Source organism: Ranitomeya variabilis, chromosome 3 (assembly GCF_051348905.1).
Source record: "Ranitomeya variabilis isolate aRanVar5 chromosome 3, aRanVar5.hap1, whole genome shotgun sequence".
NCBI classification, from domain to species: domain Eukaryota; kingdom Metazoa; phylum Chordata; class Amphibia; order Anura; family Dendrobatidae; genus Ranitomeya; species Ranitomeya variabilis.
In genome coordinates this window covers 320,321,137-320,337,295 of record NC_135234.1, presented here as the reverse complement: position 1 = coordinate 320,337,295, position 16,159 = coordinate 320,321,137, and the positions used below count along the sequence as shown (strand labels likewise).

Here is a 16,159-nt window from a genome sequence, read left to right as displayed (position 1 = left end):
TAAGGGGAAGGTGAGAGGAGGAGGAACCAGCAAAACATACAGTGAAGGATCGGTCAGAGAGATAGGAGGAGAACCAAGAGAGAACGGTGTCCTTGATGCCGATGGAGCGGAGCATAGTGAGGAGGAGCTGATGATCCACAGTATCGAATGCTGCGGAGAGATCCAATAGAATTAGCATGGAGTAGTGACCATTAGATTTAGCTGTTAGTAGGTCATTAGAGACTTTAGTGAGGGCAGTTTCAGTAGAGTGTAAAGAGCGGAAGCCAGATTGAAGAGGGTCGAGAAGAGAGTTATCTGAGAGATAGCGGGTAAGACGGGAGTGGACCAGGCGTTCCAGGAGTTTAGAGATGAAGGGAAGATTAGAGTCAGGTCTATAATTAGCGGCACAATTTTGGTCAAGGGAAGGTTTTCTAAGTAATGGATGTATGATGGCATGCTTAAATGAGGAGGGAAAAATACCGGAAGTGAGGGAAAGGTTGAATATTTTTGTTAGGTGAGAAGTGACAGCCGGGGAAAGGGACTGGAGGAGATGTGACGGAATGGGGTCAATGGTGCAAGTGGTCGGGCGAGAAGATGCAAGGAGCCTGCTTACTTCTTCTTCAGTAACTGGTTCAAAGTCAGAGAGTGAACTAGATGCAGTGGGGGAGGGAGGACAGTGCATGGTATGAAGAGATTGGGAGATGATTTCCTGTCGAATATGGTCAATTTTTTCGTTGAAGTAATTGGCCAGATCGTCAGCGCGGAGATCTGTGGTTGGGGCCTGCTCTCTTGGGTTGAGTAGGGACTGGAAAGTGTCGAAGAGACGTTTAGGGTTATTGGACAGTGAGGTGATGAGGGTGTTGAAATAGGTTTGTTTGGAGAGGTGAAGGGCAGAGTTGTATGTTTTTAGCATGAACTTATAATGGATGAAATCTTCGGGTAGATTACATTTTCTCCACAGACGTTCGGCGCACCTGGAGCACCGCTGCAGGAAACGTGTTTGCAGCGTGTGCCACGGTTGTCGCCGTCTGTGTCGAGTTGCTCTATGTATAGGAGGAGCAGCTTCATCCAGGGCACTTTGCAGGGTTTCATTGTAATGGTTCAGAGCAGAATCAGGACATGAGATGGAGGAGATTGGGGCCAATGAGGACTGCAAGTTCTTCATAAGTTTCTGGGTGTTAATGGCCTGTATGTTTCTATAAGTGTGGAAAGTGGGGGTGACCTGAGCGGGATGGCAGTTCTTGATAGAGAATGAAAGAAGGTTGTGGTCAGAGAGCGGGAGAGGGGTGTTTGTGAAATCATCCACTGAGCAAAGTCGGGAGAAGACCATAACTATGGCTATATCTATATATTTATAGATACATAGTTATATCTATAGATGCATAGATATATCTATCCATATATCCATCTGGCTACTTTCACACATCAGGTTTTTGCCGTCAGGCACAATTCGGCGAGTTTTGAAAACAACGGATCCGTTTTTTTCCGCCAGATCCGTTTTTTTCTCATAGAGTTGTATTAGCGCCGGATTGTGCCTGATGGCCACACGTTTCATACGTTTTATGTTGTTTCCGGCAGACTGAGAAAACGTACAGAAGAGCGGCTTTTCTGTCTGGCGAAAAGACACACAGCAACGGATCCGGCGAAAAAAACGTATGAAACTGAGATGTGAAATGATGAATCCGGCCTCCGAATCCGGTTTTTCATGCATTTTTCCATTCAAATCATGCACATTTTCCGTTCTCTCAAAAAAAAAAACTGATCAGTTGCATCAGTTTTTCACTATTTGCAACAGATCCGTTTTTTCAAAAATTTGCCGGATCCTGCCTGATGGAAAAAAACTGATGTGTGAAAGTAAGCCTAACTATCCATACATCTATACATAGATATATCTATCTAAATCTATCTACCTCATATCTATCTGTCTATGTGTGTAATGGAGTGTGGGTTGGACAAATGTAAAAGAGGAGATTGGACAAGACATGACATCACAAATCTTTTTTTTGTTCAATAATACATCTTTATTTAGCTTTCAAGAACACATACAAAAACGCATCAAAACCGCGCAAAAAAAGTGCACCTGCGTTTTCTGCCAAGAGCTGCGGCTTTAGGGTATGTGCACACATTGCGGATTAGCTTTAGGAATTTCTGGTGCGGATTCTGCCACTCCTGGCAGAAAACGCAGCTGCGGATTTGTTGCGTCTTTTGTGCGGATCCGCAGCGTTTTTTTGCGGATTTACTGCGTTTTTTACTCCTGCGGATTTCTATAATGGAATGGGTACAAAAACACTGCAAATCCGCAAAAAAGAAGTGACATGCTACTTCTTTTAATGCGCAGTGTTTCCGCACAGGATTTTCCGCAACGTGTGCACAGCTTTTTTTTTTCTCATTGATTTACATTGTACTGTAAATCAATTGCGGATCTGCAGCGTTTCTGCACCGCAAAAAACGCTGCGGATCCGCAACATGTGCACATACCCTTAGGGTATGTACCTATGTACCCTTAGGGTATGTGGACACGCTGCGGATCCACCGCTGCGAGTCCACAGCAGCTTTCCATGCGTTTACAGAACAATGTAAACCTATGGAAAACGCAATCCACAGTGCAAATGCTGCGGATAAAAACGCGCTGAAACGCTGTGGGTTACATTCCGCAGCATGTCAATTCTTTGTGCGGATTCCGCAGCGGTTTACACCTGCTCCTCAATAGGAATCTGCAGGTGGAATCCGAACCAAACTCCGCAGGTAAAACGCAGTGCCTTTTACCTGCGGATTTCTCAAATCCGCTGTGGAAAAATCCGTAGATCTCAAAAATACGTGTGCACATACCCCAAGTGCAGAACAATCCGCAGGCAAATCTGCAACGTGTGCACATACCCTTAGACGATGCCTAGGCCACTCCAGTAGAGTGACCAGTTCACGTCTATAAGTCGCCATGTGCCTTACAGATCCCAAATCAGAGAGCAAAGCTACGAAATCATAAAGTTCTCAGAACACACACTCTCCCACAGGGGCAGGGCTCCACTACTGCAGACGTGACAACCCAACTCATGCCCCCTAATCCCACCACAGACTCTCCCACCCAGAGCCCAGTAGTGTACTCTAAGGACACCAGCCTTCGCAGCTTCTCAGCGATACGACACACGTGACCAGAATGACGTCACTCCAACCAGGAGCCCATACATTGTAACCGATGGCGCTAGCAGCGTGATGACGTCATCGGGAGGCGCCCGGCTGAGGCGAGTTTTCAGCGCTGCTGCCTGTGAATGCGGAAGTGCTTCATACATTGAAGGTGATGAGACTTGGGTAAGAGACGTTTGCTGGCTTCAGCGTCTAGTCTACAACGTACATGTGTTACATTCACTGCTGGCTGCTTAATCGGTAGCTGCAAAGACTATAACCTGTTGCTGCCATGTTTTAGAACTACAGATCCCAGCTGGTGTATTATGCCGAAGGATTTGTGTAGCTGCTCGTCTATGTGTGCATTAGCTGGGAGGCACAGCCCTGCCTTCTGCAGCTTCGCTTTAGTCTGTGTGTGGTCAGCAGTGGAGCAGTAAGAGCCCATGCAGCGCTCTGCCACACTTCCTGCACCAGTTTCATTCCTAGGAGCTCTGCTTGCTGGCATGTAGGTGTAACCCCTCTGTGGCGAAATCACTATATGGGCTCTTGCCAGACTCATGTGTATCATTCACTTATTAGAACCATGGCCAGCTCGTGGCCAGAGCAGATTGAGATCTTCTGCTAGCAATTATTGAAAACCTTTTGAATGATGGCAAGCAGGTAATTGAAAACTGTGACATTGTTTGATAAAGTATACACAGAAGGAAACTTGTACAACTTTTAACGATGCAAATAGCAGCATTTATCTTTTGAAATGTGATCACCTCTTACCTGAAAACCAATGCTGCAGCACCTTCATTCTCAGTCTCTTAGGCCTCTTTCACACATCCTGATATTACCGGTACTGGAAAAAACAGTATGAGTTCTATCTGGGTGTCCTGTCCATGTGTACCATCAGTGGGACACGTACCGGCATCTGAGGAAAAAGCAGTACTGTTAGCTCTGTTCACAAGCACCGGTTGCTGAATCCATCATTGTCGCCTGTTCTCCCTGCAATCAGTGAGATCAGGTGACGCTGATGACAGTTTTAGTCAGCACATGCCGCATGGGAATAGTGCTAACTACAAGTATCATCATCACCTGTTCTTCCTGCAATCAACAAGACCAGGTGACACTGATGACAATTTTAGGAATAGGCTGGGGTCACACTTGCGAGTGTGATGCGAGAAACTCGCATCAATACCCGGCACTGCAGCCGGCACTCAGAACTGGAGTGTGCGGCTGCATAGAAATACATGCAGCTGAACGCTCCGGTCCGGAGTGCCGCGTATTGATGTGCGAGTTTCTCGCATCACACTTTCAAGTGTGACCTCAGCCTTAGTCGGCACCTGCTGTCTGTGTATCTTATTAAATGAATAATTAAAAAAAAATGGCATGGAGTCACCCTTAAATTTTCTAACCATCTGAAGGAATACAGACAGCTGGGGGCTATTGTTATTATTCTGGGACGGGGCCAATAGCCATAAAGGTTTCCAGCATATTAATAACAGCTGACAGCTGTTTGCTTAGTCTTTACGGATTAGTAAAAAGGGGACCCAAAAAGAATATGGGTTCCCCCCTAATTTTACTAACCAGAATAGGCTAAACAGGCAGGATCGGGTTGATATTAATAGGTTGGGAAGTGGCCATGGATATTTGTCCCCTCCCAAACTAAGAACACCAGTACTCAGCTGCCCCAGAAATGGCATATCTAATGGTTGCCATTTTGGGGGGCAGCTGATGGCTGGTGTTCTTAGTCTGGAAGAGGGCTGAAATCCATGGCCACTTTCTAGCCCATTAATATCAGCCTGCAGCTGCCTGTTTAGCCTTTTCTGGTTAGCAAAATGGGGGGACCCCACGTTCTATTTTTTTTGTTTTTTGGAGATTAAACACCTACTGGCCATCCACATCTCTGGTTGGGGCACTGCCTCGCTTCAAGCCAGTGTATGGAACGAGGCCACACTCACTGGCCGGGATTATGTATAAGGCCGGGACCACACATATGTGAGATACAGCCGAGTCTCGCAGGTGAAAACCCAGCTCTGGCGCCGGCACTCTGGAGCGGAGCGTGCAGCTCCATGTATTGCTGTGCGGCTGCACGCTCCGCTCCGGAGTGCCGGAGCCAGATCTCGGTTTTCACCTGTGAGACTGGGCTGTATCTCGCGTACGTGTGATCCCGGCCTAACTCATACCCTCTGTTTCTGGGTCTGAAACCGGCGAATCCCCGCAGCGCACAGTGTGCGCTGGGGCGATTTTTGACCGGACAACCCCTTTAACGGCTGTACTTTATTTAGACAACACTGCAATACCCAGCTTAGATACAATCAAATAGATAGTATGCAGGTATTAAAAGCAATGTAAACACTAAGGCTGGGGTTACAGAGGGACTTTGGCAGTGACACAGGTCGTAAAGCCAAAGATTGTTGTATACCACTGCTACCTCAAATCATAATGCAAGTGAATGGGATCATGTCACATATGTCCCAAAACTCCAACTGGTAAGAACTTTGTATGATTTGTTTTTCACAGTACCTTGAAGGCCGCAATGGACCCCAGTCACTTGTATTATGTTGCAATGTAGCAGAGCCATACAGCAATCTTTTGACTGCACAACGTGTCATCCCAGACTTTTACACGGATAGATCCAATTAGAGAAAAGAGACTTTCTTTCCAATGATTCTAAATGTAAAAATCTGCAATTAGTATAGCAATTCTGAAGCATCTATATTTAAAACATCTGTATAAAAAGATTAAAATAAAAAAGGGAAGAGTACGGGATGTAAAAGCAGACCCAGAGCACCATATAAGGGCTATTTTTTTTTTTATCAGTGGTGACAGAGAGAAAAATTAAAATCCATGCAGACATCTTCAGAGAAGGGGACCCTCACATTGAACATATGGGGAAGTGAGAAAAGCTAAGTATAACATGGAAAGAGCTAACACCTCCATTGGAGTAATAGTCCCCTGCAATGACCAGATAATTAAACAGGAAATTTGGTGGTAAAAAGACAAGGAAGCTGAGATTTGTTTACTCAGAGGAGGAGAAGTGTGCTTCCCATGCAAAAGCTTTTCTCTGATTAAAGAATTGCAGTTGGACACTCTGTCTACCTAAAATTCTAACATACCTAGCACATCCCACAATCAGCCCCCACATGAACTCGTCAAGGGGAGGTATGAGCTAATGTAAAAAAACAGTATTTGGGGTTGGGTCACTGTTCATTCTGAAAGGCATAGTTCACTGTCTGGGAGGTCCATTTTCCCAATCAAAGTGCTTATCTCCTCTAAGCGCTTAGCCATTTTTGTGACAGGTTGAGTAATTTTCTTTTGTTGTTCCTTTTTATTTTATGTAATTGTATTTATCGTATTGTTTTGTTCTCTTTTGTATCATCTTTGTGTATTGTATCATATTGTGGTTGTGTGTGTGTGTGTGTGTGTGTATGTATATATATCTATATATATATCTATCTAGCCGTGTGTTTGAGATGGATATACCATATGCTCATTGTGAGTTTCCCAATAACTGGCTTATTAATGCAAGCAGCCGTGGCATCGTCAATCACTTGTCAGCCAATTGTCCAGACGATTGGAGGCAGCAAAGCTTCTTTCCCCTGACAAACTGGTGACAGTGGTGGAATCTGTGTATGTCATCTGTGACAAAGTGGTAACAGTGGTTGGATCTGCATGACCCTCCCAGCCGATATCCATGACATATTGGTGGCAGCTATCAAAATATAAAAAGTTAAACCGCACCCTATAAAAGTCCAAGTCTATTAAGACAAAGAAAAGGCGCACATCAGAGAGTCCATCCCGGAACACGTTCCATAGCAATAGTTCAAAAGACAGCGCCCCAGACAATGGTGAAAAGCATGCCTTACATTTTATTCTGCCTCCTGTGGTGACGTTTTGGTTCCGAAGACCTTTTTCAAACAAGTTCTTGAAAAAGGTCTTCGGACCGAAATGTCACCACAGGAGGCAGAATAAAATGTAAAGGTACCTTCACACTCAGCAACTTTACAACGAGAACGACAACGATCCGTGACGTTGCAGCGTCCTGGATAGCGATCTCGTTGTGTTTGACACGCAGCAGCGATCTGGATCCCGCTGTGATATCGCTGGTCGGAGCTAGAAGTCCAGAACTTTATTTGGTCTTCGTGTATCGTCATGTTTGACAGCAAAAGCAACGACGCCAGCAATGTTTTACATGGAGCTAACGACCTGTGAGAACGATAAGTGAGTCGCCGTTACGTCACAGGATCGCTCCTGCATCGTTGTGGAGCTGCTGTGTTTGACATCTCTACAGCGACCTAAACAGCGACGCTGCAGCCATCAGCTCGTTGTCTATCGCTGCAGCGTCACTGAGTGTGACGGTACCTTAAGGCTTGCTTTTCACCATTGTCTGAGGTGCTGTCTTTTGAACTATTGATATTGGTGGCAGCGACACAATCTGTGTTATCTCCCTGGTGTCATGTGTGACAAAGTGGTAACAATGGTGGAATCTTTGTGTTATCCTTGACAAGTGGTAACTAGTGATGAGCAAATAGCATTGTGCTCGGGTGAACTCCGAGTATTTGTTAGTGCTTGGAGATTTAGTTTGTCACCTCAGCTGCATGATTTACGGCTGCTAGCCAGGCTGAATACATGTGAGGAATGTCTGTTTGTAAGGGAATTCCCACATGTATTCAGACTGTCCAGAAGCCGTAAATCATGCAGCTGAGGCAAAACAAAAACTAAATCTCCGAGCAGTAACAAATACTCGGAGATCACCTGAGCAACAATGTTATTCGCTCATCACTAACTGAAAAATTCCAATAAAACCCATCTATATATACCTGAAAATCATGAATGATGGCACGTTTTGGAGCTTCCTCAGAAGGGTTTTGACAGGGCAGATGGCTAAAGAGTGTTATAAAGGGAGCGATAGCCAATGGAGAGACATATCTAAATTGAGCAGCTGTATTGGCTCTCACACCAGGTCACCACCCCACCGCAACTCACGACCTTGCTGTCCCGCAGCTCACTGACGTGCCCTTGGTGTACACTGTTCTATATACGACGAACTACTTAGATGTGACTGTGCTAGGTATTGCAGTGTTGTCCCACTGAAAACAATAGGATAAGCTTGCAATGCCCAGCACAGCCATTACTTAGTAAATAGCATGCAGTTATACAGAGCAGTGCAAACACTGAAGAGACTGCAGCGCTCACAAGTGCTGATGATTAGACCTGATGAGACTAATGTAATTACTTTTTAAAATGGCTGGTGAGAGATCGACTTTAACGTATAATTGTTCATGAACAATATTTAAATACTAAATAAGACCTTTATCTTTTAGATCTGTTTCATCATGTCTTGGATTCGTGATAAGGAGCTATCTCTGATAGAACGCTTATGTGCAAATGTCCTTAAGGTATGCCAGCCATTCACTGTATATGTCTGTACACATGCAATGCTAAACTAAACTTGAGGCTGTGTGCACACGTAGCAGATTTTTTGCGTTTTTTCGCTATAAAAACGCTATAAAACCGCGAAAAAAACGCTAACATTAAGCATCCTATGTAACAGAATGCAATCCGCATTTTTTGTGCACATGCTGCATTTTTTTCCTGAGCGGAATCGCAATCCAGAAAAAAACGCAGCATGTTCGTTAAAATTGCGGAATTGCGGCGATTCTGCACACATAGGAGTGCATTGATCTGCTTACTTCCCGCACGGGGCTGTGCACACCATGCGGGAAGTAAGCAGATCAAGTGCGGTTGGTACCCAGGGTGGAGGAGAGGAGACTCTCCTCCACGGACTGGGCACCATATAAGTGGTAAAAAAAAAAGAATTAAAATGAAAAATAGCGATATACTCACCCTCTGGCGGCCCGACCTCCTCAACGGCTTCTGTGGTGTGTGTGAAGGACCTGCGATGACGTCACGGTCACATGACCGCGGGTCACGTGACCGCTACGTCAATGGAAGGTCCTGAACACACAGCATTAGGAACGGAAGCCGCTGAGGTGAGTATAACCTTTTTCTTTTCTTTTTTTTTATTATTTTTAACATTCTATCTTTTACTATAGATGCTGCATCTATAGTAAAAAGTTGGTCACACTTGTCAAACACTATGTTTGACAAGTGTGACCAACCTGTCAAACAGTTTTCCAAGCGATGCTACAGATCGCTTGGGAAACGCTAGCATTCTGCAAGCTAATTATGCTTGCAAAACGCTAGTTTTTCTGCGGGTATATGCATGCAAATTCTGCATGCGATATACCCGCGGCAGGAGGCGCAGAATTGCCGCAGAAATTTCCGCGGCAATTCTGCTACGTGTGCACATAGCCTCACAGTATTTCTCTCCTTTGTTAAACAGGCTGGCCCTATGCCCAAACATGTTGCATTTATCATGGATGGAAACCGAAGATATGCCCAAAAATGCCACGTGGAGCGACAAGAGGGCCACTCACAGGGATTTGAAAAGCTTGCCGAGGTCAGAGGTCCCTATAATTGAACCTTGTGAATTTATAATGTATAAGCCTAGGCACAGCATAGTTGGATTCACACATGATGGGCATACATAGTTATGTCCCTGGGGTTTCGATTACTAGCTTGTTGTGCAGTAAAAGTTATTGTAGGTCATTTTTGCCTAGAGTTCTACAAACGTTGTCAACGTTTGATTCCATGAACTGATGTTTATGCTTGTTTTTTTTCTAGGACTTAATTTTTGATCACCATTGTTAATGTGGATCTGTCACCAGCTTTTATAATATGAACTGCATACTTTTTTAAGTTGATTTTTTTAGACCTGATGAATTTTTTTTTTTTTCATAAATCGAATGATGCCAGAAGCTTCTTTTCAATATCAGTGATCAGTGCTTGCTTTTTTATATACATTTTTTTTTTTAGCCCCTGTTCCATTTGTCACAATCAGAGGCAAGCTTGTTTTGTTTAGACCTAGTAGCCCTGACACTCACTTGAGTACCAAACTCTGATTGGACAGTACTTATTGAGTGGCTGCAGAAGAAGAGAGAATTTTCTTTATACTTTCCTTCTTTTAAGATCTTTTCTTAATGTATCTTTAAAACCCCAAAAACTGCATGAGTCCAGTCTTAATTAGGGACGTAGTAACAAAACTTGTTTACCCCTTCATGTAGACATTGCGTTGGTGTTTGAACTTGGGAATTTGTGAGGTGACCGTGTATGCTTTCAGCATTGAGAATTTCAAGCGTTCTAAGGAAGAGGTGGACGGCCTTATGGAACTAGCTCGCCAGAAGTTCACACGCCTTCTTGAAGAGAAGTAAGTGCATCAAAGTTTGACTATCTAGGCATTATGGGTAATGAAAGGATTAGAAAAATTACTGGTTCACTTTTAGTTTGCTGGCTTTAAAGGTCTCATGTTGAAAATGTTAGCGGATCTGTAGGTAGCACATTCTAGAGAATGTGGATCTGATCAGTTTCCTATACTTTGTGGTAAACGTTTCAGTAAAATAGAGATCTGTTGTGTATGTTTGCATATGAGTCCAGTGTGTGGTCCTACTCAGTGATAATACACAATCGTCGCTGTATGCAGTGCTGTGCATGCAGTGTAGTGCTGTGCATGCAGAGATAGCTGTCAATCACCGAGGAGGAACGCCCACTGGACTCATGCAAACATACACCACGGATTTCAATGAATAAAATTAGTTATACCAGATATTTTCTAACAAATCTATATATCATTCTGCTTAGCTGCATCTTCTCTATACCCTCGCTGATTGGGCTGCTGGTATAAGGTGTCAGTTTCCTTTTTACCCCTTCATGACATGGCGATTTTTGTTTTTTTCTTTTCATTTTTCCCTCCCCTTCTTCCAAGAGCCATCATTTTTGTTTTATTTTTCCGTCAATATTGTAGGACGTGTTGTACTTTTGAATGACACCATTCATTCTACAACATAATGTACAAGAAAACGGGAAAGCAATTCCAACTGCTTTGAAATTGCAAAAAAAGATTCGGATTTGACTTTTATCCTAAGTCATGTGACAAGGCTCGGTAAAGGGTCAACATTGACTGTTAGGATTACTACTTCCAATAGGTGGCACTAGAGTTCTAGAACTCTTCCTCTCTGAAGAGACAATTTGCATATTTCCCAGAGGAGCATTGCAGCTTTAAGTCTCCTCATCTCGACATGCTTAACATGTCAAAAATTTAGAGAAATGCCGACAGCACATCAGATATGGTGATGCAAGTCCTAATTCCACTGGACCATATGGAGAATGTACATACCGAAGTTGCAATGAAGGACAGCATCAAATCTGGGTGAAATATCCAAAAAGAAGTTCCTTTATTATGCCAAGTAAAATGCGACGTTTCGACCAAATAGACTTTTTCAAGCATACATAACATCAATAATGGCAGACTTATATAGGAAGTGGAATACCAGCAACCAATCCCCACACAAAGCCCGCACATACATTAAACATAGTGCAAAATCACACATAAATACATCTATACATAAGTCATATCATATACATATCACACATTATAACTTATACATATAATCCATTAAAAATACTCAGATTTCTTATAAGAAAGACAGCTCACAGAAACACAACTGTGTCCATGGCAACTGTCAACCAATCCCTGTGATTGTCCTATTTAACACACCATTATCCTACAAATAAGGTTTCACGTATCCCCTTAAAACCCCACATGCTCAGCTCACACCAATAAGCACCGTATATATATTGTCCAATCAAAATACCTTAATCACGGTATCACATGTATTTAGAGTGCCAATCACACGAGACATCCCATATTGTGTTTGTAAACAACCTACAGGGCCAATAGATGAGCAGCCACGCCAAAGAGCGCACATGTTCAATCGCCAATGAAAAAATGAGAAGTATTCTCAATCCTACCCGTCATCAAAGGAAGGCGTCTCATCCTGAACGCTCAGCGCTCGGGCACGCAGGCGCACAAAAAACCCCCGCATGGGCGTGTATTACCCTCCGGCCGGCGCCTTCACATGACGGCATGCTGGGGGTTTTAAATACAAATTTTTTTAAAAAGGGATCCGTTGCAAATAGTGAAAAACTGATGCAACTGATCCTTTTTTATCGGTCGTCCATGACAGCACTACGGAGAGAGGGGATCCGCCCTTCAGGAACAGGAAACCTACAGATACATAAGGGCGGCACCTCTCCCACGCATCAGTTGGTTTCCTGTTCCTGGGGGACAGGATTCCCTGCAGATACGACTTCGTTTCTCCTATCAATACCCAGGCCGGCTGTCCGACCCAGGTAGCGAGGGGGTCTCCTACCTCGGGCAGTGCGGGTCCCTGGAAGCGCCACGGTGGGTCCGGGTAGGGCTCCACGACAGTGAGCGGTGCAGTGTGGAGCGACGTCCGGAGGAGGTCCATCCTCAGTGGTCAGCGAGGTGAGTATGCCCCCCAGGGTCCGCTCACCCTCCTGGGCCTCGGTCTTCCCCGCCTCTAGTCCCCGTCGGTGCGGTGTGGGGCGGCGCCCTGTGCGCTCCTTTTTGGTCGGCAGGCCGGGGGTCGGGCGCTGGCTTCTGCCGCTTTCGCCGCTGTGCTGCGGCCACGGGCGGCGGTGGTGTAGCGGCGGGTGGCTAGGGGGTCCGGCGACGCCGTCCCCGGCTTCCGGGTGCGTTCCTGAGTCCTCAGGCCGATACCGGAAGTGACACGCAGGGGGCGGGGTCAAAACCGTAAGTCGGACGCCGGACGTTTTTTTCTCTAGTAACCCCCCACGACAGCACACCTGGAGGATGTTACCCCTTTCCTAATAGGGACAGGAAATGACAAGAGGTTAAATAACCCCTCCCTCATCCTCCCTTCAGTGTTCTTTCCTGTCCCTACTAGGGATGAAGAGGTCATCCCAGGTGCACTGTGCCGGCAGCGGTCACCGGGGGGTATACAGACAATCTGGCCGGGCAGCTGGGATCAGACTTACGTCCATTCCCTGTCGCTGCTCCCGTCTCCTCTGACTCGGGACTCTCCGCCGCCATTCCGCACCTGCGGGTAAGGTCTGGGGCGTTCTTCGGCTGGAGGCCTCTCGGAGCTCTCCAGCCCTTCTCCTCCTCCGTACACGCGCGCGTGTAGGTACTTCCGGTCTGAAGCCGGCGGCCGGATATGACGTCAGACGCCGGCCGGCTTCTTTGAATCAGGAAGTTCCTCGTGCGTTCCAGCCAGGAACGCTAGGCAGATAGCAGGGAAGACGTCGGCGTCCTCCCCCCACGTACTTCCGGACACCGGAGGAGGAGGTCCTCATGCAGGAGGACAGGTGCTACGTCCGGTCGCCTATATATTCAGGCCCTGGACAGGAAGACATCGCAGGTAGGACCACTGTGTGGTGAAGACTATGGAGATGTCTGCTTCCTCGCGCTCTGCACCTGCAGAACACAGCACCATCCCGGCCCCAGTGAGTAATCTGGCCCCGGGTGTCCATTCCCTGATGTGGGTTGTAGTCTTATGATTCCTTCTCCCCTTCCTTTTTAGGGGGACAAGGAACCCACATCAGGAAGCAAAACAAAAATGACCCGCAAATGCGCAGTCTGTATGAAGAAGCTGTCCTCTTCATATAAAAAATCTTTGTGCAAAGAATGCACAGACAAAATTGTCAGCGAGGAACGGCCATCCCTGATAGAAGAGATTAAAACCTTAATCCAGCAGGAGATTAAAACATCTCTAGCCACTCTTTCCCAACCTACACCATCTCCTAGTGCCCCTCCTGAGGCTAAGAAAAGAAAACTTAATCCACAGGAGGAAGAGCAGGAGGACTCTCAGGGAGAGACATCGGACGAACCCCCAGAGGAGGGTGAATTATCCCTGGACTCTGAGACTGTCCAGCAAGAAAGATACTACTTCTCTTCATCTGATATGGAAGAACTCCTTACGGCTGTAAGGAAAACTATGGAGGTTGAGGAAGAAAAGACGGCCCACTCGGTGCAAGAGGAGATGTTTGGAGGACTTCGTTCTAGGAAGCGTCAGGTGTTTCCTATTCACCAAAACATCCGAGATTTAGTTCTGGACGAGTGGGAATCCCCAGAAAAGAAGCTGACTACTCCAGCAGAAATTAAAGACAGATTTCCTGTAGATGCCGAAACAGCGTCATGCTGGTCAGAAGTCCCAAAAGTTGACGTCCAGATTGCCAGAGTAGCCAAAAAGACCACGCTACCATTCGAGGATGCCTCCCAACTGAGAGACCCTCTGGAACGCAAGATGGACGGACTACTAAGGAAGTCGTGGGAGACGTCAGCATCTTTACTGAGCATCAATTCAGTATCCACTTGCGTTGCTAGATCGATGCATCGCTGGCTGGGACAGCTAGAGGAGCACTTGTCCTCAGGTACTCCAAGAGAAGATATTCTGGCCTCCTTGCCTATCTTCCAGAAAGCAACAGGCTTTTTAGCAGATGCTTCTGCAGAATCCGTGAGAGTGACGGCGAGATCATCCGCACTGTCAAACTCAGTAAGGCGTGCACTCTGGCTAAGATCCTGGTCTGGGGATATGACTTCCAAGATGAGGCTGTGTTCCATTCCTTTTAAAGGAAAGTATATGTTTGGACCAGCCTTGGATGATCTTTTGGAGAAGGCTTCAGACAAGAAAAAGACCTTACCTGAACCTAGAAACCCTAGGAAAAGACCCTTCCGCGCTCAGCAGGAGCATACCCCTCAATACAGAGGGAAGGGTAAAACAGGTCGCTGGAGCTATCCGAAAGGAGGGAAAGACAGGAATCTTTTTCTTTCACAACCCCAAAACCAGAGAAAGCAATGACGCCGTCATAGTGGGGGGTCGGATTTCGAACTTCCTCCCAGTCTGGCAAAAGATCGGGGTGGATCAGTGGACCTTAAAATTGGTCAAAGAGGGGATGAAAATAGAGTTTACATCATACCCCCAAAAAAGAATGAAAACTACAACGTTATCAACACCAAAGCTACAGTCCACCCTGATAACTGGGATAGAAGATCTCTTAATCAACAATGTGATCTCCCCAGTCCCAAAAGACGAAAGAAACAAGGGCCATTATTCCAGCCTATTTCTGATAAGGAAACCAAACGGAACCCATCGGATGATAATCAATCTGAAACCGCTGAATCAATATGTAACCTACAGAAGATTCAGAATGGAGTCCATCAGATCAACAGTACCCTTAATAGGGCAAGACTTCGTCATGGCAACCATCGATTTACAGGACGCATATTACCACGTCCCAGTCCATCCAACCTATCGGAAATTCCTAAGGTTTGCAGTCACCAGCGGAGAAGTTATAGACCACTTCCAGTTCAATGTCCTCCCATTCGGACTATCAGCAGCTCCAAGGATCTTTACAAAGGTCATGTCCGAGGTGATGGCGTACATCAGAAGTCGGCAGATATGCATAATCCCATACCTCGACGACCTCTTGGTAGTGGGCCCCACGGTTCCAATTCTACAGGAACACCTTCAGACAACAGTCCAGATCCTGTCATCCCTGGGTTGGGTGATAAACCCCAAAAAATCGGATATGGTTCCGTCCACAACAAAGATCTTTTTAGGGGTCTTATTAGACTCCCACAGACAAACCTCTTTCTTACCCGAGCAAAAACGGTCCCTGCTTACATCAAAGATAAGAACATTACGGGACAAGAAGTGTGTATCTCTAAGATGGGCCATGTCGGTTCTAGGTACCATGACATCTTGCATCCAGATGGTGGCATGGGCTCAAGCCCACACCAGGATACTTCAGACATTTATTCTGTCAAGCTGGGACGAATCCCCAGGTTCTCTAGACAAAAAGATCCGCATACCACCGTATGTAAAGTCCTCATTAACATGGTGGCTACAAAAAGAGAACCTAATAAGAGGAGTTCCCTGGTTGCAGGTCCCAGCAGTGACCATAACAGTAGATGCCAGTGGAAAAGGTTGGGGAGCCACGGTAGACCAGCACATATTCCAGGGATCCTGGTCAGCCGAAATAGCACAAAAATCCTCAAATTTCAAAGAGCTAAAGGCAGTGGAAGAAGTCCTCAAAACAGCGGTAATTCTTGTACAAAATTCCCACATAAAAATATACTCAGACAACATGACAACAGTTGCCCACCTTCGCCACCAGGGAAGTACAA

General features: G+C 45.8%; 1 protein-coding gene across 4 annotated transcripts in view; it reads left to right on the top strand.

The window, feature by feature from the left end:
• Positions 1-3,144: 3,144 nt before the first annotated feature.
• Positions 3,145-16,159, top strand: part of DHDDS (dehydrodolichyl diphosphate synthase subunit) — a 75,871-nt gene continuing 62,856 nt past the window's right edge. Inside the window, exons 1-4 of one of the 4 annotated variants that reach the window (XM_077295715.1) lie at positions 3,145-3,285; positions 8,412-8,486; positions 9,434-9,550; positions 10,215-10,357. In XM_077295715.1, coding sequence (XP_077151830.1) covers positions 3,190-3,285; positions 8,412-8,486; positions 9,434-9,550; positions 10,215-10,357 — 431 coding nt within the window. In that variant the 5' untranslated portion in view covers positions 3,145-3,189. Of the gene's footprint in view, positions 3,760-5,932; positions 5,993-8,411; positions 8,487-9,433; positions 9,551-10,214; positions 10,358-16,159 lie in introns of those variants that run through there. The other 3 variants (XM_077295716.1, XM_077295717.1, XM_077295718.1) reach the window with 3 other exon arrangements.